This window comes from Strongylocentrotus purpuratus, unplaced genomic scaffold, assembly GCF_000002235.5.
Source record: "Strongylocentrotus purpuratus isolate Spur 01 unplaced genomic scaffold, Spur_5.0 spur5_scaffold_7, whole genome shotgun sequence".
Taxonomy (NCBI): domain Eukaryota; kingdom Metazoa; phylum Echinodermata; class Echinoidea; order Camarodonta; family Strongylocentrotidae; genus Strongylocentrotus; species Strongylocentrotus purpuratus.
The window spans coordinates 32,807,731-32,835,159 of record NW_022145613.1 but is presented as its reverse complement, the minus strand read 5'-3'; the positions used below and the strand labels follow the sequence as shown (position 1 = coordinate 32,835,159).

General features: G+C 36.6%; 1 protein-coding gene across 2 annotated transcripts; it reads left to right on the top strand.

Annotated features, from left to right (window-relative positions):
- Positions 1-1,630: 1,630 nt before the first annotated feature.
- On the top strand, positions 1,631-24,804 carry LOC585842 (histone-lysine N-methyltransferase EZH2). 2 transcript variants are annotated; one of them, XM_030974297.1, is made up of 21 exons: positions 1,631-1,711; positions 3,071-3,287; positions 4,905-5,033; positions 5,865-5,981; positions 6,775-6,895; positions 8,056-8,154; positions 8,382-8,706; positions 10,900-11,063; positions 12,395-12,486; positions 13,067-13,238; positions 14,204-14,367; positions 15,131-15,219; positions 15,635-15,675; positions 16,012-16,137; positions 16,805-16,918; positions 17,811-17,887; positions 18,498-18,593; positions 19,231-19,312; positions 19,823-19,903; positions 20,512-20,596; positions 23,267-24,804. In XM_030974297.1, the coding sequence occupies exons 2-21, from the start codon at positions 3,120-3,122 to the stop codon at positions 23,334-23,336; spliced, it is 2,412 nt and encodes an 803-aa protein (XP_030830157.1). In that variant the 5' UTR covers positions 1,631-1,711; positions 3,071-3,119; the 3' UTR covers positions 23,337-24,804. The 2 variants fall into 2 exon arrangements, with proteins under 2 accessions (XP_030830157.1, XP_030830156.1); XM_030974296.1 differs by lacking the exons at positions 1,631-1,711; positions 3,071-3,287; positions 4,905-5,033; positions 5,865-5,981 and having other exon boundaries at positions 6,776-6,895; positions 8,385-8,706.
- The last annotated feature ends 2,625 nt before the right edge of the window (positions 24,805-27,429 follow it).

Here is a 27,429-nt window from a genome sequence, read left to right as displayed (position 1 = left end):
AGGGGGCAGTTGTACACAGTGCAATTAAGAATAGTCACACACCCTACATAACCCTCGCCATCCTTTCATGTGAAAACATCTCCCCCTAGTTGAACAGAGGATGCATGGAGTTGGTGTTTGACTGAGATTAGGGTACACCATGCCCCCGCAAACGGGTGAAAAAACGCAGAACTACAATGGATCACTGAAGGGCCACCCCATTTGAAGTATAATGCTGAATACACCGCCATGCAATGGCAGGTGTAGGAATTTCTCTGACGGAAAAGGTGGGGGTGCTAGCTTGTACAATATTATGTACACGGTATGATTTTTTTCCCATATAACCCCTAACTATCTTTCTGGGAAATAGTACGTAGTTTGGGCCTATCACTTTTTTTGTCACTCTCTCTCTCTCTCTCTCTCTCTCTCTCTCCTCTTTTTCAATAGGGACCGATAACTTTTTATTTCAGTGCTGTCGATGAGCACAATTAGGGGCATATTGTCGTGTTGTATTGCATCTGTACTATCAGATTTATTTTTATTAATATAATGCATTTCCCTGAAAAGCATACACAAGTTCGGTACTTGCTATCGACAAAGAGATTGGATCAAAAGATCAAAGACATTCGATCATACACGATCACGATTAAACCTTTGGTTTTTGAGAGAATTGGAAGGAACTATGGTTTTTCCTGTAAGGAAATAGAAAACATATTTTTAAGACTAAGACAGTGTACACTTAACAGTCGATTAAGAGAGTTTCAGTTCAAACTTATACATAATATATTATATACAAACCATCACCTCTTCCGTTTTGGTCTTGTCTCGACTAAGTTATGCTCATTTTGCGAAAAAGATGAAGAAACATATAAACATTTATTCTATACTTGTGAATTTGCACAATCAGTGTGGGGAATGTGCACGAGATTTTTAGACTTTGAAATACACAACTGTAGTTTGGAGGAAATTCTGTATGGGAAAGAGGAGAGTAATAAAGGAAAATATCAATTAATGAATCATGTTTTAATTCTTGTTAAATATCTGATTTATAGAAATAGAGAACTTAAAAAACCACCCTCTTTTAATGAAATAAAGAATAGTATAATAGGGGATAAAGTAGAAGAAAGGAAATTGGCTGCAATGAGGGGAACTCTCACTATTCATTTTTTGAAATGGGAAAACCTGAGTATTAGACAAACAATTGGAACCCAGAGCCAGTCGTCCACCGGTTAAGAGGGGGGGGGGGGGGGGGGGGGGAGGGGGATAAGGGAGAGGTCGGGTAGGGTAGGGTTAACAAAAAGAGAAAACTTTTTTCTCAGGACAACAGTATAAAAGAAGTATAAGTTGCTACATTGTTAAAACAAAAATTTTGGATTATATAACTGCATATGTTTTCTTTGAAAATATGAATTTTTGTGTCGAATATGATGTATAGGAACTAACTATGTAAGTTTTCTTTGAAGTCGTTTGTAAGACAAAAATTTATACTGATTTATAATGTCATCACATTTGCAGTGAGTGTTACATATGATGATTGTAATTTGTACTATGATTATAATTTGTTTCAAGAGAGAAAAGAATAAAAACTGACCATAAAAAAAAAAAAAAAATGTCCTCCGTAGATAGATAGTAAGTTACCCCATCTACGTTCGATACAGGTCAATCTTCCCGCGTTGACTTGAGTTGACTGTGTGAGATCTTCTTTGTTTTTCTCACCGTGAAACTCATCGAGGTGAGAAATATATTAATAATACACCACTTCTCATATTTCTAGCTCATAGAAAACCACAGATGCATGTTATTTTGCATGGTTTCCCTTATAACATGTTGAAAATGGATAGCAAATTTGTAATAAATTCGAGATGCAGACTTTGTTTAGTCCCATGGCTATATTTTTACGTTGTGTAGTTTTGTTATGAATACGAGTAGGACCCTAACAAGTTGGACCCGCTCTAGATCTAATGTACCACGTAGAAATTTACGAATTGAGTGAGCTTGAGTTCTGTACATTGAGTGGCGCTTGTTCACAACTGTGACGATTTGGACCTGTGAGTAACGCACCAAATATCTGAATCATCCACAATTGTTCAAATAAGTACGGTCATGATTTAAAATTTGTCATCTTTCTTGCCTGTTTCATCTCAATTTTCTTGACTGTTTTGACTTATGGTGTATTTTTCCTAAAAGTGTCGACATTAGTGAATAGTACACTTTCTCACAGGTTTCATGGCAAACCACTGCACAACAATACAAGTGCATACCGACATTAGTAGGCCGGGGGGGCCGGGGGAGCGCGTGAAGTGAGCGACCATAATGATCATTATCAATTCATATAGACCCCTAATAATGGCCTATTGTAAATGTTTGCATGAATTTAATGACGATCTGAGATAACAGTCGCTAATTTCAGGCATCCGCAACCACCTCGGCCTACTTAACGTCGATATGCCTCGTTCAGCTATGCATGTATTTGAGCTGTGCTGCAGCTGTGCGATCCTACCGTAGCAGCTGTCAAAGATTTGCTTTCGGCACGAGATCATTATCAAGTTCTTTCTATTCTTTCTTTCTTTGAATTAATTGAAAGCCTGTCCCACAATGTATTTTAAAAGGCCCCTGAATAAACCTTTTAAGCAGTCAATTTCATTCATAAAACTGCTTATGCTGTCTCTTCACGCTTTAAGAAATCACCTATCTTTACGTGCCCCCTTTGTAAAACAGATGATGAGACAGTGGAGCACTTTGTTAGGGTCTGCTCCAACCTGGACCATCTCCGTCAGGATTTCATCAACAAAGTCAAGGAATGCCTCGTGGATTATCCCATCTGTTTAAACCTGTATGATGATGATGCCCACAGCAATTTACCCCTGCTACTCTGTTACTCTTTCATCCATGCCTGCCTTCCGAAATTCATAATAGCCTACTTCTACTATCGCTCTTTTTTCTATACAAAATTGATGCCTTTCGTTCTAATGCTATCCAAAGCTCCTAAACGGTCGGATTTAATCATTTACTTTATTTGAATAGTGGAGGGATCAACTAAGAAGAAGAAGAAGAAGAAGCTTACTCGACTCTTTTGTCCCTTTCATTTCAGGTTACATTTAGGCAACTTGCTATATAGAGGTGAAAGGTCAAATGACATAATGGCATCAAGCGCTACAAGGTCAGCGACCTCCAGCCCTGCAAAGAGCGAGCGGAGTGTGAGCGAAAAGAGTGAAAAGAACACCTTTACGGATCTCAAGTCTATAGTGAAGTCTGAGTACATGAGCTTGGTGGCTAACAGACGCTTCAAGAGAGCAGGAGAAATAAGGGTGAGGCTTTCATATTGTAAATATAATCTGCTTAGAACCAGAAGGAAAATACCTATTATTATTTTTTTGAAGCCCTTCTGGTTCTAACTGACTTTGGAGGAAAAAAGATTGTGGAGATGTAAATATTAATGAGGAGCTGTCAATTTGGCAAAAAGGAAATATGATTAGTGAAAATCAGTTCAGAACTAAAGATGAAATTATAATTATATAATAGATGTATTCATGGTTTCATACTTTGTACTAAAAAGGGGGGGGGGATGAGAGAGGTTAGGAAAGGATAGGAATTGACATTCACCAGAAGTTGTGATTATTCGTACATGTAGGTCAAGTTCATTGAGTTTTGAAATAGTTCCTTCCCATTGAGATGTGGGAGGGTAATATTTGATGTGCCAGAAATGGACCTCTAATACCCTTTTCACATCTACCAAATATTGCTTAACCCCGGGAAATAGGTGGGGCTAAGGGGGCTCTTAGCCCCACCAATTCCTTCCTTAGCCCCACCAATTACCCGGGGTAATTTTAGCCGGCTTTCTGTTCACATTACGTTTTGCCAAAGTGGGCTAACCCCACAAATAGTACGGGACTATCTGGCCCTGCAAAATAGCAGGGTTAGCCGGGCAATTGCGGGGTTAGCCGGGCAATTGTGGTGCTAAGCTGCGTAGTGTGAATCCGAACCGGGCTAAGGAGAAGCGGGGCTAAGCAACAGCCAATCACAGACAGCGTGGTCGTGTGGTCGTGAATTTGCATTTATCGCGCGCTATGCATGCAGTTCACGTTACGCATGCATGCAGTTCACGTTACGCATGCATGCTCTCTGTATTGACGTTTAGTCTTTTACGAGGCAGAGGTCATTATGAAAAAATCATTTAGTCGAAAGGCGCATGCGCGGTAGCAAAAGCATTAATATTCATGAGCTATCGAATAGTCCGGGGCTAAGGCGAACGTAGTGTGAATCGCGTGAAATTTCTTAACCCCGGCTAAGCACATAGTCCGGGGTTAAGAAAATAGATGTGAACAGCAAAAAAAATAGTATGGGGTTAAGGATAGTATGGGGTTAAGGATAGTCCGGGGTTAAGAAAAATAGATGTGAAAAGGGTATAAGTGGGCTTTATGCATGTGTCGCAAATTCGCAACTATCTCTCTCGGTATGCTAAGGGATTGACCATAGGAAAGATTATAATATAATATAATGAGAGAGATATGATAGAAGGATCTAGCAGGAAAAAGTGTCTCATGGGGGATGACTTCAAATGTAGAGATTGGGAAAGAAGAGGAAGAAGGATATATGTTTTTTAACATTCAAATCTGAGTTGCTGAATGTGGCTAACACCTGTTACTTTAACTAAGTGACATGGCTGTGGGTGTAACATTTATTATGTAGGATTCTTTTTTACTAGAAGGGATACAAGGAAAATACCATTAAAATGGTATTCCTTCTAGGCTGAAATAAATTCTGATGCACCACAAGAAAAGGTGAACATAGGGATTTGATCGTGTGCCCGATGTATTTTCACTTCTCTGGCATCCAACACTTGTGTCTTAGTGCCCTTTCTTTTGATGAGGAAGGCCATCACGAGGACAGTCGATAATGCATCAGTAATGTATTCTTGATTGCAGATGATATGGTCTGCTAATCGTAAGAGCATAGAAGAGAGGACAGAGGAGAACGAGAGGAAGAATCTAGAACGTCCCTTCCAGTCCATCCACACGGCTGCTTCCTTTGATCAACTTCCAATTACAAGAAAGGTAGGCCATAGCGTAGGGTAGAAGAATGCTGTGACATATGCACCAAAGGCTGTTGATCCGACGATTGATCTGGACTTTATTTCATAATGAAATGTAATTGTAGGGTTGCGATTTGATATTTATGTTGGTTTGAGGGTTATGGTTAGGGTTATGTGTAGTTTTTGTTCCAGAGCTGGTGAAAAGAATTTGGTTAATGTAAGATTTTGACTGTTGAGAAGTTTTTTCGCTGTGTTGAACAACTGATAGAGGGGCTGTGGCCTGGTAGATATGTCTAAAATCTAGAACAAAGAGTCCCATACATTGGAGAATTTTTGATCTACAGGATATACTGCTGTTTTCAGATCATCTATTAATTTTTTCAAATCTCAAATGCTGCGCTTTGGCAAACACTCATAGCCCGATCTTTCCTACATGTATATACTGCATGGATCCAAGTTATTTTCTAGTTGTTACTTATCTTGTGTGGGAAATTTGTGCATGTACATACCTCAGCCTTGACAAGATTTTGAGATTTGTTTCAGATAATTTTCCCCATCTATTCTTTTATGAGGTGGAGGACTGAATATTTACACAAGTATCAATTGCCTTATTCTGGCTTTGTTTGGTAGAGGATTATTCTCATGAGAAAGAATATTCAGCATTTGATATGTGAATGCAATCAGTTGGCAACAAATTATAATTTCATCGAAAAGAAAACAAACTTTGGCACAGGTCCTTCACAAGGGCAAATGCTAGCACGATATCAAGCCAGCAGAGAACTTAGATTTGGACTGGGTGTCCTTCATCTTGGACTTCATTTGCAATTTATTGTTATTTGATTTTTTATTTCAGTGCTCCATAGAGGTGGGTAGTAATAAGCACAAACAGACTGCTTCTCTCCACACGCTCAATGGTGTCAGCTCAGTGCCATGTGTCTATACCTGGGCCCCACTTCAACAAAACTTCATGGTAAGTTGACTAACTATTGACTACTGAATTTTCTTATTAACGTAGGCTTAGTACCGGTAATACTCGGGTTTCCAAAGGCAACATGTCAATCTTCATGGGAAATTTTGTTCAGTTGGGCCCCGTCTTATAAAAGAGTTGCGATCGATTACAAATTGTTGCAATTTATATCAATTGCATCTTCTATCTATTTAGTACAGAGTTGCAATTAATATCAAATACAAGTTATTTGTAATAAATAGCAGCTTTTTTATAAGACAGGGCCCGGGTGATGATTATTGAGTAAAAAAGCATAGATTGCATACCTTTTGTTATCTTTATGAAGTTTTCCATAATTCAAGACCAGGGATTTCCAAACCACACCAAATTATTTTAATAGGTTAGAATGGATTCCTTTTACTTTTGCTTATGATTATTCCTAAAAGCATTTTGTAATCCTATCACAAAAATAACACTAGAATTCAGTTAATTTTATCTCATAAATGGGATTTCCAAAATGTTAATGCTTCTAAAGATTATGCCATGAAGTAACTATTAATAATTATGGTAAGTATTTGAAATTGATTACCTTCTACAATTTTATTCTTCATGTCACAAAGTTTTCAATGTGTAAGACAAAGGGTTTTATTAAGTTCAAAATAGTAAGTGTCATTATGATTATAAATCAATGTCTATAGGACTGCTACAGTACTATACATTATACTGTGCATTATTACATATAATATTATTATTATTATATTAATATTATATTAATATACATGTAATATTTTTACCTGGCTTCATCCAACAATTTCAGGTAGAAGATGAAACTGTTCTTCACAACATTCCTTACATGGGCGATGAAGTTTTAGAACAAGAGCAGACGTTCATCGAGGAACTCATCAAGAACTATGACGGCAAAGTCCATGGTGATCGAGGTAAAGTGATGATAGAAAATAACAATATGATCTTATTTAGCAAGGGTCGCGGGTTTAGTATATAAATATACACTGCCTTGAGAGGTTGTGTTTAAAACTATGCGCAAGAGGTGACTCCAATAGTACTATTTGCTGAGGGGCGCAGCCCCGAAGCAAATGGTACTTTTGGAGTCACCGAGGTCCATAGTTTAACCAGTACCTCGAATAGAAGGCATGGTATATTTGTTTTATATCCTGCATCAAAAATTTATTATAAAAAAAAAATAATAAAAAAAAAATATTTTTGGGAAGAAAAAAATTTAGAACCAATCAAATGTCAATTTTTATCAAAAAAAATTTAAAATATTTTGTTTTCATTAAATTAAGATTTTAAAAAAAAAAATCATATTTTTTTTCAACTCCCAAATAGTAAACCAAAATAGTACTCTCATATAGTACTTTCTAAAAATAGGTCAAATATTTCTGGCCATATGACGAGCTCTTAACCAATCAAAAGCCAACAAATTTTGATGCAGGATATAATATTAATTATTGATCCGGTATTGCCAAGTATCCACTTAACACACCTGGGTTGAGAGGGGCAAAGGGGGTTAAAGCACCTTGTCCAAGAATGTAAGCACCGAGCAAGGATTGAACAGGGAGCCTCTGGTATGAGAGTCAAGAGCCTTCAACAATATACCACAGTGTGCGTATAAGTAGTCGGTGGATCATATTTGGTCAAAATAACAATGGGTTTATCTTAGCATGTGGTTTTCTCAAGTCTGAAACAATTCAACGTGGTTACATCTTTTTTCCTGGATTGAAAATTTTTCGGGGCATTAGAAAATGTGTGGATGATTGATCGCCAGCCAGACCAAGGAAGTGCTAGATAAACAATTTTTATGTTTAGAGCAAGGTTAAAGATGGTGTTAAGTGTTAACCCATTAGATAATCAGTCAAATACTTCAACTTCCTCAAATCTATTTTGTAGCTGATAAGCTTAAAAGTTGTTAGAACCTCAGTTTAAAATTCTGACATTTATTACTAATATTGTCAGTTCTTCACTTATCTGCCCGTATTTGCTCACATAATTTAGGATGAGCTTTCCAAATACACTGAACGCTAAACTAATTTGGTCTTTGGTTATTTGATATTATTCTCTTCTTTTGTTTTGCCTACAGAGGGAGGTTTCATTGATGATGAAGTGTTTGTAGAGCTTGTGAGGAGTGTGGCAGCCACTGAAAGTCAGTTGATGGTCAAGAAAGAAGAAGAGGGTACTGGTAAGTGGTTATAATATTGTTATTTGTCATCTCTTCCTCCTCCTTCTTCCTTCTCCTTCTTCTTCTTCTTCTTCTCCTTCTTCTCCTTCTTGTTCTTCTTGTTGTTCTTGTTGTTCTTGTTCTTATTCTTGTTCTTCTTGTTCTTGTTCTTCTTGTTCTTCTTCTTTTGTTGTTATGTTTGCTGTTGTTTTGTCATCATTATCATGATGTTTCATCTGTTTGATCAGCAGTATCCGATTTGACAGAGATGAAGGAAGAGGAAGTTAAAGAGCCGGAAGTGAAAGAGCCAGAACTGAAGACGTCGGAAGTGAAAGAACCAGAATTAAAGACGCCAGAAGCAAAAGAGCTGGAATTGAAAGAACTGGAATTGAAGACGCCGGAATTGAAGACGCCGGAATTGAAAGAGCTGGAACTGGCAACGCAAGAATTGAAAGAGCCGGAATTGGAGATGGAAGAAGATTCTGTGCCATCCGATTTCCCCAAGGATATCATCTTCAAGGCCATCGTCAGCTTCTTCCCTGAGAGAGGATCAATAGAAGAGCTCAAAGAGAGGTCAGTGTGTGTTTGTTTAACCCATTGACTACTGAATTGTTATCTTTCCCATAGGTTTAAAACAGGAACAACCTGGTTCCAGTAAGCAATGGGTTAAGTTCCTCAAGATATTCAGCCATCAAGTGAGGGCTGAAGGAATCCTCATTCTTTCATATTGGCAACAATTGGTGTATGTCTTTCAGTGCTATATCATCCAAGAATACATTGTGTTGAAGTAGAAGCTATGTCAATATATAATACATACATGTACATGGGGAAACAATTAAAGTAGATACTCACTATATTATGTGTTGCCAATTTGAGTATATTCTTGTTTCGTTTAACGAACTGCTTTCTAAAAACGTCTTCTAATGTTTTGTTTGCTTTTTCTACTCATATCATGCTGTGTATATCATTTGTAACAATCTTAAGCATTTTTATAATGGATATTACTATGTCTATTTTTCCTATTTAAAAATATAGCTTACATTTCACAATTTAAATGTTCATGTCAATCCCAATGATTTCCATATCCTTATTGTGATTTATTGAGTAGATTACCTAAGAAACAGAAACCCTCAATTCTTGCAGCTTGCAAACAATTCTTATGGTGTATAATGTGCAGTCAACAAATAAATTAATTTTGTCCTTTATATTATCCCAGTGTTTAGTATGGTCACCTCTGATCATTAGATGATGAAATTCATTGATGTGCCCTGGGACCTGGGACCTGGGACAAATCTGCCGATAACCAATCAGAAGCAAGGATTCAGTCGCTTATAAAAAAAAATTATTTTGTCACTGATGACAAGTTTTGTGAAACGCCCCCCTGATTTCTGTACAAATGAATGACAAGAATTAATTTATTTATGTTGGTTAATGGTAGGATGATTCAGTGATGAATTTGCAAGGGTCTGAAGTATTGGCTATTTTTGAGAGCCATACCTAGTACTGGGCCTGTTGTCACATCTACCTGCGTGTAGCGGGTGGTGACTCTAGGCTACAGGACAGGGGAAAGCTGTAAGCATTCTGAGAATGAAATACCTACCTTTCCAGGAATATCTGTACTATGTACACTTGTGATTAGTGGCAAATCAGAAGAAATTAAAAAAATGTTCTGCCCATCCAAATTAAAAGCAATTCTTCAGTCAGATAACACAAAAATGAGCCTAACCTTACTTTGTGCACATATAGTAACATGTTTGTGAATTTTAACCATTATGATTCCATTGATAATACTTCTTTATGGTCTAACCCTAATCAGGCCGGGGTATTTCAAAAGTTTCTAATACTGGGGGGGGGGGGGGGTGGGAGGGGGTCATAATGACCTGGGTTATTGATGTACATTTGTACACAGTGTACAAATGCTCATGTACCCTTTAAAGCTCATGTTATGTATGTTATTACCAATTTAAAAAAAGTCAGTCACTCACTCAATAGTGTCTGACAATGCAGTCTAGAAAGTAAACAGGTTTCCTTGCATAATTTGAATAATAGGACACTGCTAACGCTTAAATTTCACAGACAGGACATACGTGACATATTCATAATTTCTGCAAAGTTCTACAGAATTTGATGTTGGCTGCAAAAGGGATACACTACCTTTAAGAATGTAATTCAGAGGATATTGAGATTTTAGAAACCATGCAAATGCAAATTCTATCTCATAAGTTTGCTGTAGTAGTTATCTTTGCTTTATACTTTACACAATAACCCAGGGTTTCTTCTTGATTTGCCAAGATTCAAGAAATATAATCTGATTCTTACCCTGCTGGAGGAACCCAAACACACACTCAGATCTTAAAGTGACTTGTTAACATTGCCTCAGATTCTGAAACAAAATCCTGGATTAAGCTCATGCTGCAATCATAATTATTAACCAGTCAGAAATCCCATGACTTTTACAAGCAGATTGCCTTTCTGATTATCAAGATATTTATGATTGGAAATCAAAATTTCATTTTTCCGTTTTCCTAACAGTTTTCATAACACTACAGTCTATTGGGAAAAATGAGTATGGTGAAACTGGTCTCTCAAAGACTTACTTTTTTGAGGCACTTTATGATCATTTTGAAGCGCAATTTTTAAAGGACTTCAATATTACGCCATATCACAGACACTGATAACACGTAGGGCCATCTCAGATATAACATTGTTAAACGATGCCTTTAAGATATACCACTATCTTTATTTTCCTTATTTTTTCTTGTCCAGATACCGGGAGCTGACTGAGAAACAGGATCCTAACATCCTACCTCCGGAGTGTACCCCTAACATCGACGGTCCCAACGCCAAATCAGTGCCTAGAGACGAGACTATGCATTCCTTCCACACTCTCTTCTGCCGACGCTGCTACAAATACGACTGCTTCCTCCATCGTGAGTTGCATCGGATGTGAAATTCATTTTTCTGTTGTAGAACCTGGGGGGTGTTTCACAAAGACTAAGATCATCTTTAAGTTGGACTTAACTATGGCAGGCCATTAATGCCACAATTTCTCTCACCATTTACTGGCATTGGTCTCTCAAGGGACGCACAAATCATGGTCTCAAATCTAAAGATTATAATATAGAGACCAACAGTGAGGGCAACCAGTGGCATGAATGGCCTGCCATAGTTAAGTTCAACTTTAAGTCGATCTTAGTCTTTGTGAAACACCCCCCAGAACCATTTGATTTTGTCGGTGGTCCTGATGTGTGAAAGTTTCAGTGTTGTGACAAAAATGTTAGGATTAATTACACAAACATTGTGAACTGCATGAAAAGGTTTTGCTGTGAAGACATCCTTTGTTGAAGATTTGTTGATTTTTCATGTCATGGAAGTTTTTTAATGGTCCATTCTTCAGCATTTATGATAATAGAAGAAGAGATGTTAATTAAAGGTTCTTATGATCAAAAGTCAAAGCCATGCAACCTGTCTGTGTAACAAAGACCCTGTTCTCACTCACTTTGAAAGTGGTCTTAGTTAGACCGCTCCAGACCGCTCCAGAGGAACAGGTCTTGAGGAACGGTTTGCGAGCGTTCACACTCCGAGCAGTTTTTATGGCTCAAACCGCTCCACGAGTCAAAGTGGTCTTGTTGCTATGGCAGCTCAGGTAGGCGGGTCAATTTTTTCGCCCGCGGAATCCAAACCCTATGTCACCTGATGTCCCGTTCGCGACGCGTCCCGTATACATGTATATGTGTAGTGCCTGCCCGATCGCTCATCGCGCGGAACGTCACTTCCGTTCAAAGTACGCTTTCCCTTCACATTGCACGTTAGACCGCTCTGGAGCGCTCTTAATAAGACCCGCTCCTCAAGACCACCTCGGAAGGTGGACTTCTGGAGCGGTCCAGAAGTCCGCTTCCTGGACCACTTTGAGCGTTCTTACTCACCTAAGAACCGCTCCTGAGGAGCGGGTCTTAGTTAGAGCGCTCCAACGAAGTGAGTGAGAACGGGGTCTAACTCTAGCTAATCTCCAACAGCTAATCTGCATACCAGTGTTCCCTTTTTCCCCATCAAATTCAATGCTCTTCATTTCCCCCAACATTTTCTACTTCAATCCTCTTTTTTAAAAACTATTTCTTTATCGCATTACCCTCTATGTGTGTGTGTGTGTGTGTGTCTCTCTCTTCTTTTCAACTCTCACTTTCCCTATCCCTCTCCGTCTCTCTTTCTCCTATTTTCTCATCTTTTTAATTCTTAATTTTCTTTTTCTTTTTATCCTCAGCATACCATCCAACTCCGAGTCAGACCAAGCCGAAGAATAAAGAGTTCCGTACCGGAACTGAGCCATGTGGCCCAAGCTGCTTCATGCATAAGGTGAGCTTTTTATCAAAATGAGACCTTTTCGCTTTCCTAGAGATAATTCTTCTAGTTCCAAAAAGGGTTTCATTAATCATTCTTGTTGCTGATGAAGTTCACATCATGTAGATCTGTATATTTTGAAGATGGGCACTGGAGTTTTACCTGTTGCATATTAAGCTGGACACAACATGGTATGAAATCAGTCGGAAATGCAGGTTAAATGGAATTTCTATTGCTTTAAAAAGAAACATCATTCACAAAAGAAAATCGTAATTGAAAAAAAGGGGGTGGGGGCAGTTCTCAGAATCATTGCCTATTTTGTGACATCAATTTCCCCACAATGCATGAACATATTACATAACTTACACAAGATTACACAAGATATTACAAAGAATACACAAATAGCTTTGAGAAGAAGAACAAAATATTTTGCAATTAAAAAAGATGTTATATTTAATTCTTTTTCTTCCATATATTTCAGTTTTCCACTTAAGGATAGTGATTGTGTTTTATTTTTCATATGTACACCATCCTACGGACCTATTGGTATAACTTCTACAAATAAAGTTTTTGATCAATTCTTGTGTTCATGTAGCAAGAGTACAGCATTCCAGAGCTTCCCCCTCCAGCCGCGGACAAGAGCAAGGGATCTCCGTTCCGACCTGGCTACAAGAAGCTAGGGGGAGGGCGCTCCAACACGAGCACTCCGACCAAATTCCTCGGGGAGTTGGACCCGGATTTCCAGCCATTCGATAAACCATTCATTGGTAGGTGATCCAGGCCTGATAAATACCCAATTTAAATCGGTTTTTCTGATTTTTTATTATTTTTCTGATTTTTTCCTGATTTTTTCTTTTCTTTTTTTTTCTTCCCAATTTTATCCCTATTTTCCTGATTTTTCTCATATTTTCTCTATTCTTCCCAATTTTTCCCCAATTTTCTTAATCAAAAGGGGGGCATGTTGTTAGATGCCATTTCCCCCCCCCCCCCGAATCCTCTTCTTCTTTTTTTTTTACTAAAGGGGGGCTCACTATCACCCCTGATATTAACTTGCTTTAATTACCCAAAATCTACTGCACAGATAAATACATGTGGGACTCTATATATACTCGTTGGTGAGCCTGACCAGTTCAGTGTTCTCTTCCTTTGCTGCCCATTTCCTCACTATCATTAATTTTTTTCCCCAATTTACTAGGGGAAATATCACTGTTTGTAGTACCTGAGATTTGGGGTAAATTTGTTGGATTTTAAATGCAGCTGTACTTTGTTTCAATACCTGCACTTAAAGATAAAGTTAAGTTCTGGTCATGCAATTGCATTGTGAAAGAAACGGTGTGGACTCGATCAGAAAAGGTTGATCATCGAGCATATAAGTATTGGTGTGTACTGCAAGGTTCTGGAATCATCAAAATGATAAGAATTTGGCCCAGTCTTGGTAAAGTTACAAGCACTGTACACAGAAATATGTATATGAGACTACATGAACATGTGGCATAAAAAACCAAACCCCGATTTTTATGATGTTACATGCCATATTTAGAATATTAAGGCATTCAAAGAGCCATGCTTTTCAGGGAACACTTTGTATCTGATGTTCTTCCACACTTGCATAATACAGTAATAACGGTCACAAATTGTTTTTCACCTCTTCCCAGAACTCAACGTTCTCTTTAATACTACCTTTCAATCGTAAATTGATATCGTTCCATCTTTGGTATTCTAATCTATGTAGAACCTGAGAGTAGCAGTAATGACAGCTTGCCAGCAGAGACCAACCTGGTTACATCGGATGAATGGAACGGAAGGGAATCCTCGCTCTTCAGAGTATTAAGAAACGTCTACTACAACAACTACTGTGCCATGGCTAGGTTACTCAGGACAAAGACTTGTATTCAGGTTTGTCATCCTTGTATGTAACGTAGTTGATTCTGTTTCATTTATACACTTGTTATCTTCATAGGAAAGTATTTACCCCTTGATTTGGGGGCGGGGAGGGGGTACCAGGTAATGGTTTATTGCCGTTTGGTCTAATACCCAATTGGTCTATTCCCATACAGACTACACCCAGCCCGTCTACTATCCACTCCACAAGGTCCAATATTCATTTTGTCTACTTATCATGTGGTCTAAAGACCATTTAGGCTAATAGTCAATTGGTCTAATTATCATTTGTTCTTATCTTCAATAAGTCTAAAACATGTTTTGTCTATTGCTCATTTAGTCTAATTTCCAGTGGGTCTAATATCCAATTTGGCTAATGCCCATTTTGTCTACTGTTTATATGGTCAAAAAATCTTTCAATCATAATTAGTTATAATCCTCAAATGATTGTTAGACCCTCTGGCTGGTAGATGAAATGGGCATTAGACTAACTGGGAATTATGCTAACTGGTTAATAGACTAAATGACCAATAGACATAATGGGTAGTAGACTTATTAGAGATCAGACCAAATTGAAATTAGACCAATTGACTATTAGCCAAAAAATTTTGTTAGACCAAATGATAAGACCATATAGGAAAAAGAACTTGGTGAGAAATCACTAGTGATATTAGTACTCCTGTACATCCCAGTCAGCCTTATCAGGGAAAGAGACCAGAGTAATAATACTACTACTTCTAATAATAAGGATTTTAATAATGTCTGGTTGATTTTGTAGGTGGCAGAATTCTCAGCGAAAGAAGGTGAAGCTATGGAGCTCTCACCGGAGCACAACACCCCACCCAGGAAGAAGAAGAGAAAACAGAAGTAAGTTGAACATTTTGATATTGATAGAAAATCGTCTAACTTATAGAAAGGGGATGTTAGAAATCTATTTCTAGAGGAATGTTCAGGAATACTGTCATTTAAAAAAAAATAACAAACTGTAGTAAAGTTTATCAGTTTTTGAAACAAGGTGATGTAAAGTTATGTGTATACGTAGTCACTTGGTTGAACTTTGTGTTCCAGAAATAATCGAGGATAATCATACCTCTTGAACATGTCATTAAATTTTAATGATATGCAATTGATTACTATACTATTCTAAGATTCTCTATTCTCTTCTAAAGTCTGTTTAAATGTCATCTAAAGTATTCCTCTTGTGTTTTGTTTCATAAAATGCAATTGAAATGATAAAATTGAAATTGTATTCAAAACGATAATTGATATGTTTTCTCTCTAGGTTGTGGTCTATGCATTGCAGGAAGATTCAGCTTAAGAAAGGTGAGATTTCTTTTAACTTTTTATCCATTTTTTGTTTACCGTTCTACATGTGAATATAATCTGAAAGGGAAAGTCTACCCTGATATTAATAAAAGCAGAAAAATCTGTTTAACAAAATACACTTTCATTGACCTTTGTCGGGGTCATTTTTCTGCTTTTATTAAAACTTAATTAATACTAGGGTGATGGAAAACGAAGTTTTAAAAAGGAGTTTGTTTTCACTCTGCAGGTTGTTAAAAAATATGAAATATTAAGTCTAATAATGATAGTGCTTCTCATTTTGCACATTCTTAGCACATTCATTTTGATGATATATATAATTTGTTTTCATTGCAGACAATTCTTCAACTCACGTCTACAACTACCAGCCTTGTGATCACCCCGGCAAACCATGTGATGCTGATTGTACGTGTATCATGCTTCAAAACTTCTGCGAAAAGTTCTGTCAGTGCAGCCCTGAATGTAAGTTCAATCCAGAGTAGATTTACCCTTTTTTTTTAAATCAGGACAGTTCACTGTTGTGTCTACTTGTTTGCAAATTTGATCTCATCAAAATTTACATGTTTCATCATTCAGAATTTGAAATGATAACTAGCATTGTTCCTAAATCATTTAGATCCATTTTTTGTATACATCATTTGACTGTACATTCCACTGCATTAGTGAACCTCTGTATCTAAGACCACCTGTCTATAAAGCTCACTTGTTTTTATCCTTTTTGAAAAGCATTTCTTCTTGAAAACTGTCAAAAGAAATAAACTTTGTTCTAAAACTAAAAGTGGAAGTGGTTTCAGCTGTGCCTTAATTTATTTTTGACTATTAAAAAAAAAAACATTTGGCATTGTAACACTCAGATATACAGATGTAGACATATAAATGACATTTTTATCTGCTTAATCATTGCTCAAGGAGATAAAAAACATTCTTTCACTCTAGGTCTCAAAATCTTAATCACAGCTATCTTCAATAGTTTTTTTTTTATTGTGTTTCTGTAAAGGAGCACTGTTTGGAGTTTGTTTTCATCACCCTGCAGTAAAGTATAAATATATAGTAGCTGTTCTATATATATTGATATCATTATTTATCATTATTATCCTGTGTTGCCAATTTTCATCACATATTCTTTTAGGTCAGAATCGTTTCCCTGGCTGTCGTTGTAAGGCTCAGTGTAACACCAAGCAGTGTCCATGCTACCTCGCTGTGAGAGAATGTGATCCGGATCTATGCCAGACTTGTGGAGCAAGTATGTTATGGATGCATGTCTTGTGGTTGTTTGTTTTATTTTGATATTTGTTATTTAATTTCTTTATACCTCGTCTTTTAACACCTTCTGCACCGGCTTACTTCAAATCATTGGGTCCTTGTGTCGGGTCAGGTGGTTGCGTTACCCAACCTTTTGTGAAAGCATGCCCCTTTATTCACAAAATTTTGGGTAACGTTTTTGAAATAACCCCCTCTGATCTAGAAAAGGTCTGGTCCAATTTATTTCACACTTTGTAAATACCCTGCAGCTATTCTATGTTAAGGCCACGTCATCTTCTGCTTTTGATTCATGAAAAGATTGTGAAACGCGTCCTCCCTCATATCAATGATTCGAAGTAAGCCTTCTGCCCCTGTAATTTAAACTTCAAGAGCCAACAAAACTGAAGTATTTACAGTGTAAGTCTATGTTTTATTGAAAGATTTGGCTTCAGATAACAGTGTCTGCAACTGTTTCTCTTCACAAATGAAAAAGTGTATCTAGGCCAAAGTTTCAAGGTTACAGTTGAAAATTTACATTCTTGGGCGAGTTTTGTCCCCCACTGTACGGAAGGGTGTATTATAATTAGTTTGCCATGTGACCATGTTCCAGAGTCTATTCAAAATAATTAGATTCAATTTTATTCGTCCAAGTTTAACAGATGGAAATGTTAGATAGGATTCTTTTGCAAGCACTAAAAATACATATGTAAAGAACAAAAACTGGTACCGGTAATCAAAATACATAAGTGCTGAACATACATAGATGTTGACATAGGCATAAATATTAAAATAAATTTACACATAGCATAATTAGTGACAAATTACAGAGTAAGAGGGTCACTTCATAAGATTTTAGAAATAAATAGGTTTACTATTTATCTTACTTTTTCTAGCGGGTGTATTTACGGACAAGAGTACCAGTGAGAGTATATCCTGCAAGAACGTCAGTCTCCAACGAGGATGGAAACGGGTAAGAATCAAATCCTGCTTTGGATTGCTCATTGATATGAATCAAATTTCACTTGTTAGATATAATTTGATTGTGGTAAACACATTTTCCAAAGACTCCAGCCTAAATTATCTTGGGGTTAATAGTTTTTAACAGGTTGAAGTTACCTTGAGTCATTTACTGGACAGGTGAATGATTGAAATGTGTTTTCTGCTTGTGTTTGGGCAGGCAAGGTTTCTTTTGGTCTGTCCAGTGTGTAATCATCGCATCTTGAAGTGCTGGTCCAATTTGAGAACTGAATTAAGATTTATTATATTACCTAGACATTATATTATTAAAATTTAAAAATTAAAGTTTTGTTTATACAGTTAGCAACTAAATTATTCATACCCTTACCAAGTTTGTTAATTTTTCAAGTACATGAAACATTGATTTGTCCAGATTTAATTTTAGTGAGAATGTGAGATATTACATTTTCCATATCAATTCAACAAAGGCCCTTATTCAACCAGTCCAACTTTCAATCTTGAGTTACAAAAAACACACAAAAATTCAAATTTACAAGGGTTATGAAAGCTGTAGATGTGTTAAATATTGATATTACAACTCCACATTCTTCTCTTGATTCTAGCACCTTCTTCTGGCTCCATCTGATGTTGCCGGGTGGGGCATCTACATCACCGTTCCAGTGATGAAGAACGAGTTCATCTCAGAGTACTGTGGAGAGGTGAGTGTCTTCAAGGTCAAAGTAAGAGTAAAAATCAATGAAATAAGATCTGATTGACGGACAGGTAATGAAGGTGACCCACAAGGGACTAAAATGGGACCACTACTGTTTATAATTATGATAACAGATAACAAGTTCATCTCTGAGCACTGTGGAGAGGCGAGTGTCTTCAAGGTCAAAGTTTGCTTGCTAGATGCATCGTCTGTTCTGGACGTTGGTGATCAAGGCTTGCCATCTACTTCTATCTCTGGTTTTTTGTAATGTGACGTTACTTCTGTTACCAGTCAGCCCAATGAACTTATCCATGTATTTGATGCGCTGTCTCCTTCAGCTTCTCGTAATGTCAAAGTAGCGGTATATTCAAGTCACGTTTAAAGTGAAATGCATATCACCCAATCATGTATATTTCTCAATCAAAATGTTGATATTTTATTTTAAAAGTTAGAATTTGTGGACTACATGTATTTGATAATTTCAGTTACAGGTAGCTCTCATTGTAAAGTAGATGACTTGAGTCAAGTTGAGTATGTTCACATTTTAGCCTCAAACACAGGATTATCAAGTGACTGCGAGTCAATGGTGGCTTGAAATTGGCAATCTCTGTTATTTTTCTTTTCTTTCTTAATTTGTAAACTAGATTATTTCTCAAGACGAGGCAGATAGACGAGGCAAGGTCTATGATAAATACATGTGTAGCTTCCTCTTCAATCTCAACAATGGTATGTCTGGTAGAGCCTTGATAATGACAGATTTTATGGAAATGGTGGTAGTAATGATGATGATTATGTTGCTGCTTCTACTGCTGATGATGGTGACCGTATGAATGACATTGATGGGGATGATGACAGTGGTGATAAGGATGAGGATGATGATAAACACAATGTGCCGGGGGAGGGGGGGGGGGGGTTGATGGTGGTAGTGGTGATGTTGGTGATGATGATAATATTTACAATCATAGCAATAATGCCAATGGTGATGAATATTATGATGAGGAGGATAATGATGATAGTACTGATCTAAACAGTGATGCCAATGATGACAGTGATGATATTATGATGATAGCAAAATGTATTGCCAGTGTGGACTTAATGTCAGCATATAGGAATAAAGTTTAAACTATTTGAGTGCTATGTCTCCTAATTTCGGACAGTACCCTAGTCCTTCTTCCTTCCTACTGACCAAGTGCATGTGTAGAATGCTGTATGACCTTGAATTTTTGTTTCTTACAGATTTTGTTGTGGATGCCACCAGGAAAGGAAACAAGATTCGTTTTGCCAATCATTCCAACATGCCAAACTGTTATGCCAAAGGTAAATCATGTCAGTCTCATAAACTAGTGAGCTCATAAGTGGCTTCTTTGTTATAAAACAATCTCTAGATCCTATATTAAGTACAGTAACTATACTAATTATTTTATGAAGAAAACATAATATTCTTTCTTTCATTTCTTTCATAACATACTTCCATTATCATATCAATTATAGTTCTTATCTGCCTAATACGGTAGTTACTTTCAGTTGACTTGTGCCATTTTCAATCAATGAAACGTGAATTTTCCTCTGTATTAAACATTGTAGACAACTAGATAAGTAAGTAAAAAAGAGGCTTCTTTAACAGGTTACAACCCATAAAAAATGAAACTTAATGGATTTTTATCCAAACAATGAGTCAAATGTCACATACGATAATTTCAAACCATCGGTAGTGAGTTTGCTCATACCAGGTTGTGATTAATAATGGTATTATCGGCTGTTTCGAATATTTTGTGTTCCCATATGATATAGATTTAAAAAATGTACCTCATGGCTGATTTTGAGGAAAAATTAAAGCAAGGGTATGGGTCTTGATACAAAAAAAAAAATTCTGGATTTTTCAACTAATGAAAAAAATTATGATGTCTATCTTTTTTATCCTGCAGTGATGATGGTAAACGGAGATCATCGAATAGGTATTTTTGCCAAGAGAAACATCCAAACTGGTGAAGAGTTGTTCTTTGACTACAGGTTAGTTAACTGTGTACTAAGAAGTTCTTACTTGTTAAAGGCCCACTGCACTACTTTTAGCTACTTGCGCCCTCTATATAACAACCAATGCTTAATCGGTGCCTGTTGTTCCCCCATGATCCACTTTTTCATATGTTAATTGAGAGCTGATTGATGAGATAACCACCTGTCAGTGACTTTGCTGGGAGGTCTAATCCCCCTGACCAAACTAGTACAGACGGGCTTTAAAGGTACCCTTATTAGTATTATTAAGTATTTGGCGTCACCTGTGTCTAAGAGGCGAAAAGCGACCCTCATGTCTCCTCCCGATGTAACTGATTGTGGGTATGCCAATGGACCACTACACCAGGGTTTCCCCCTACACTTAGTCAAACAGTGCAGTGGGTTCTTAACGTGCAAAGGTGGTTACTCTCCTTTACAAGGGACCTCCATTTTACGTCCTGTCCGAGGGATGGGGTGTTTTCCACTGTAATATAGCCTGCGTCCATGAAAAACAGCAGGGGCATGTTAACACACAACGCAGGCTTCAACCATCCGGCTGGGTTGGATTCGAGCCCACGATCTGGTTTTACAGGCAGATGCTTTACCGACTGAGCCAACCCATCTCAATATTATGTAAACTTTATACGCATCACATTAATGCAGCTTGTAATACACAGGTAGAGATTATACGTAGGACCTTTGTTGCTTGCAGCCACAGTTTTCAGTCCCTCTTGCCAGTCATATACACGTAGGATTTTTTTTCCTGCGTCATGATTGATTGATTGATTGGAAAGTTTTTATTACAATTGCACTTCGCAGCCAGATGGCTGAATTATGAACAATTTACATTGGTATAATGTACGGTATATAACAAAATTCATAACAACATTTATAACCAATATGACTAAGGCTATAACAGATAAATTAAGTTTAAAATATATTTTGTGAGGTGACACAAGAGTGGGTCAAAGGATGAGCAAGCAGGCCCTTTGCTCTTCAATACACGCTCTCATTCTTATACACGCTCCTATTCTCACTCCTGTACCATGGACACTCTCATAAACACTCAAATTTACACTCTTATGCACACTCCCATTCACACTCCCATACACTAGCTAAGGTCTGCTCGCCCATCCCTGGACTTCTCTTGTGTCAAGAAGTGTTGGATATTTCAAAACATAAACAACAAAAAACAAAAAAGCTCCCTCCCGACCTTCGTACATTGGAGCAAATAAGTACATGAATTAAAACCATCTGATCTGAATTGCCATTTCATATGTGAGTGAGCCACATTTTTATTATCCCTCTGACATATGTGAGTTTTGAAAATTGTTTGTTTGCTAACATTTCCGTAGATAATATAGAATGGAATTCATATATTCATGAGTACGGTATGTAGAACTCTCCAAAGGGGTTGTACCTCTTAAATTTACGATCTCACGAGGAAAGAACACACTATCAAGCAATGAGGTTATATAATTAATATCAACAAATTAATAATTTAATATAGATAATCAACACAAATAATCAAGGTTCATTTCATAGTTCGGGTACACAAAAAATACACACAATAATCAAATGTCTAAGGGAGCAAACAGCTCTCTCAGACGGCAATAATCAACATAGAAATAACAGTGATCACTGGATAAAACATGGGCAATTAATCTCCTGTAAATTACGATAAGCAATACAATAATCAACAGGATCGTCTCAAGGGAGTAAGAAACTCAACTCAAGGTTAATCAAAAACAAAGATGGCGATGAAGTCGTTCGCTAGGTCTCGGTGGCGATGGTGATGAGAGAGTCATTCACCACTGCACACGATTGGTTAAAAATTATTTGAAATATGCATATACCATAAAATATTAGTATACGCGCTGTACAAAATAATAACAATAATCACTATAAAATATATTACAAACCAGACAGAACCGGTTGGAACATGTTTGCAAAGCCAAAAAGGCGGAGTGGGAAAGTACGACGCAAGGGAAATTAATTCTCCCTAGCCGACACTTTGAAAATAGGACAGCAATACATACCAAACATGTACAAATCAATGCATAAAATTTGTCAAAACATTATTATACATGCAAAAGTTAAAAACCTTGACACTAGTGCAGGATTAGCCTGAATGTCGAAGATTATGAGAATTTTTATTGAAAATTTGAAAATGACTTTTATTTCGCTTTCATATTTTTCATTGGTGGTATTCATGAGTCGAGCTACCATAAAATTGCTCTAATGTTTAATAGGTCAGAAGCTTTAAAGGATAGAGTCCTGTTAGTCTTTAGTAGGAAGTTTGTTTCAAATGTAAACACAGTAGAATATATACATATAACAGATTGATTAACCTTGTGCTTATTCCTTTAAAAAAAAATGTCTTTAAGATTGAAAAGTTAGGTTTGATATTCCACAATATGTTCCTACATTGACGATATAAACTTGTGTTTATTTCTGAAAGAACAGATTTGAGGGCTAGGAAAATTTCTGAGGTGTGTAATGACTTGCTATAGTCGGATCATTATCAAAGGCTATATGAAATTCACGTTCTTTCCCATAAAACTTACATTTAAAAGAACTTATGGGACTGATTGTAAATCAGACTCACAAGCGGTTTCCTGATGTTCAGTTTTTGAATCATAGTGGATAAAGAATAATGTGAATCTTTTTTATCTTTTTCTTTACCAGATATGGACCCACCGATGCTCTGAAATATGTAGGAATTGAAAGAGAGATGGACATCCTAGCAGGGAAGTAGGAACCAATCCAGACCTCAATTCAACATTCCAGGAAAATTATGACTAACTCTGCCTGAATTTTGCAGGTTTTTCTTGTATTCTTAGTTTTCCAGTCTGTTTTTCTAAAAGAAGACTGTTTTAATGTGCTGTATTTTTTCATGCTGAAAATATGGAAATGTTATTTTTATGTGATGCATCGTAGTTGTAAGCAAGAAATATTTGATATGAAAAGGTTATAGTGTTAAAGATGTAGATCACTACAGCTACCACCACCGTCACCATCACCTCACCAAAATATTACTTGAAAGCATGTCACCCCCCCCCCCCCCCCCCCCCCCCACAGTCTGCATCCTGGAAAATTAAGACTAAAGAACAGAATAAGAATTGTGTATATAAATGGGATTTATAAATTGAGTTTATGTTGATTTTAATTTAATAGAACCAGTTACTGTGTGGCATTATAGCATGCAGACATCCAACTATAACTTTAGAACTGTTGACAACAGAATCAACAGCTATTCAACAGATCAGTAGCATAACTCATATTTGTTGTACTTGTTCAGGTATATTGTAACAGTTTGTAAACAGAATTGTTATGACAGCAGTGCCTTATAATTGATCACTGACCAGATCTAATGCATGTAATATTTTCAGATAAAAGATGATAATCCATGTAAGTATTTTTATACATACGCTATTGTTCTAAATTTATATCTGTCCAAGCAGTATTTCAATGAGAATCAACTTTAAACTAACATCAATTCTTGTACATATTCTGCTGCATGACTTTTGTCTTTAAAAGAAGCTATAAAAGAAACAATTTTGTTTTGTTTAGTGTAGCTCATACATGTGCCATGTGATGTTCAAGAAATAGCAGTGAAAAGAGACACACAATAAAAATCTTTTCGTCTTGCTCTCATCGGAGTAAATCACAAGAAAGAACATAAATGTGATGTTTATTAGTTTGGTAATTGCAAAAAAAGGATTACTGAAAATGATAAACCTCTTCCTACAGACTCGTTCTAAGTACATGTGTAAGAAGCTTTTCATGACAGACATGACAAAGCTCTTACAAAGAAAATAAGATCATCTTTATAAATTGGTTATTAAAAGAGAAATCCACCTTTCCAACATGTTCTTGGCAACAACGAAAAAGAATGATAATTTTTAAAGAAATTTACGCATGCACCCAGTAAATAAAGATTGCGTGCTCGATCTTGTGATTAATAACAAGTCAGAAAAAGTCTTGGAACCAGCAGGATTTGGACCTGTCATCTACTGCTTGCTGGGCAGCGACTCTACCATCAGGACATCACTGGTCCATAGCACAGTCACGATGAACTGGAAACAAATACCTCAGCTATCCTAATTCTGACTTATTGATATTCATTAGTCCACCATCACGACAATAGGGTTGGTATGAATGTAAGGCTTCCTGGGAGTAGTTTCAATTGGTAAAAAATCATAATAAAACAGAATGGGGAACAAAAAATGACACATGATTAGTACTACACATGATACATGTTTACAAACAGAATATTGATTTGTTATAACATTACATTGTAAATTGATTTACATGATATATATGTTTACAAACAGAATATTGATGTACATCGATGAAGTTGAATAATACAATACATGTACAAGAAGCAAATCCTTTTTTTTTAATTCAATAAATGTGCAAAATAAAAAAATAGAGGATCTCACATTTGATTGCACTGTTGTGTAGAGGACAGTGTTGCCAATTTGCGTATGGTTTAATGACTTCCAACCAATCTCAACTTTCTTCAATAGTTTTGTCAACTTTAAAGGTACTATGTCCCTTTTGCAGCCAACCTCAAATGCTGTAGAACTTTGCAGGAATTATGAATATGTCATGTATGTCCTATCTGTGAAATTTAAACGTTAGCAGTGTCCTCATATTCAAATTATGCAAGGAAACCCGTTTACTTGCTAGACTTCATTGTCAGACACTATTGAGTGACTGACTGGCTTTTTTCTTCTTTGGTAATAACATACATGAAAAGAGTTGTAAAGGGTACATGAGCATTGTCTACATCAGTAACCCACTTGTGATGGCCAAGATTAAACTGATTGAATCTTTGCGCAGCATAAAACGTATGACCATTCAGTACAATTGTCTGAAAATCAAGACTATTACTTTTGGGCTCTATAGCCCTAAAGTCGATTTGACAACTAATAGTCGTTATTTTTTTCCCACTTGAAGACATTTTCAAGCCCCACCTTTTTTAGGGAAGTTCTAAATTAGTATTATCTTTCAAATGCAGTTGGAATTTAACTTTTTCATTTTTTGACCTGCAAATGGGACATAGTACCTTTAAGACCAATTATTTTCACCATTCTTTTATCTACAGATCTGCCTTTTGAAACCTAAATAGGTGGGATGTAGTAACTACCGATCCTTTCTTGCAACTTATCCTCAAAATATCTTTTTTCAATTATCTCAATCCCTAATGGAAACAGATTTAATTTTTACATCCAGTGCCTTATTGTAAACTTAAATTGCAATTTTCTATGTGAGCTAAATCCATCAACTCATGCAATTTTCATGTGTATTTTTTCGTTTGGCAACAATAATAATACTGTTAGTCTGTGTATCTCCACTTGTACAGAGAAAATTACACTTTTTCAGCAAATTCAGGAACTATGAACAGTATTGCACTCTGTACATGTTATGCAATGTAACTTGTTTTTTTAAAAGGATAATTACACTTCTTTAATTCATGAAAATTGTAAATTTTGCTATGCACATGTACAGTTATTGTATCTGATTATGATTTGGGCTTGCAATTTAAGATATTGAGACCATTTTCAAAATATGATATGGGTTTTTATTTGTTATTTCTTTTCCAGGCATTTTCAATCGATACCGGTACTTTGGATTACATTCAATCTTAAAGATGTTTAAAAACTGTTGTGAGTATTTTGACCACTCTGTTTGAAAAAACATTTACAGAGAGATGACTAAGCTTATGTCAAACGGAATAACAGATGCCTAAAATGGGATAAGACTAAAACTATTTCACTATTTGTTATGCTTTGAGGTTCAAAGGCCTGCATAGGCTGCATTCTACTAAAAATATTAAACATGTAGGAATGTACAAGTCAGGTTTAATAATGTGACTGTTACTCTCAATTCAGAAAGGGTTTAAAACAAGCATTAGTTGATGATAATCACTAGATTCCTGTTACTTTCCTATATGTTTAAAAATTTGTATGAGAACCATGTACAATTCAATCTCTTCCCATTGTTCATTATTGACCCTAGTCTTCAAATTATGAATTCAAATAATGATATCAGATTTAAATACATGAAATTAGTTTTCCAATGTATATATTGCCTATAAGTTGAATTTTTTTCTGGCTAAATTCATACAATCCGCATTCTTAAGAGATGAATACTGCTCATGTATGGTCTTGTATATTCATTTTTGTTCATGTTTAAAGAATTTTCCTAAAAATGTTCAATGACAGAAATTGAAGGGTAAGAGTAGTTTTGACAAGCTTACATTTTTGTATTAAACTTTCACTAACTTTGATCTTTCTCTGAATTAAAGTGAGATTCTAACTTTTGTAAAGCATCATCATGTGCCTCATCAGTATTTTATCAGTATTTTGTAAAATAATGAATGAAAAGGAGATGAAAAATAGAGCATGTGTTTGCATGTTAAAGAGAGAGGGGGTATGGAGATAGGAAAAGACAGATCAGGAGAGAGAGGGGGGGGGGGGGGGGGGGGAACGTGAGAGAGAGAGAGAGTGCAAGAGAGGGGTGGGGTGAAAGGAGAGAGAGAGGGATGGTTTTAGAGAAATAGAGAGAGATTGGTGGGGTGAAAGGAGGGAGAGAGAGGGGGTATAGAGATAGAGAAAGAGAGATAAGGAGAGAGAGGGATGGTTTTAGAGAAATAGAGAGAGATTGGTGGGGTGAAAGGAGGGAGAGAGAAGGGGGTATAGAGATAGAGAAAGAGAGATAAGGAGAGAGAGAGGGATGGATTTAGAGAAATAGAGAGAGATTGGTGGGGTGAAAGGAGGGAGAGAGAAGGGGGTATAGAGATAGAGAAAGAGAGATAAGGAGAGAGAGGGATGGTTTTAGAG

Coding starts and splice junctions, on each gene's coding strand:
- LOC585842 (XM_030974297.1), top strand. CDS start 3,120: ATGGCATCAAGCGCTACAAGGTCAGCGACCTCCAGCCCTGCAAAGAGC. Junction 16,138..16,804: donor CTGTCAGTGCAGCCCTGAAT/GTAAGTTCAATC, acceptor ATATTCTTTTAG/GTCAGAATCGTTTCCCTGGC. Junction 17,888..18,497: donor TCCAACGAGGATGGAAACGG/GTAAGAATCAAA, acceptor TCTTGATTCTAG/CACCTTCTTCTGGCTCCATC.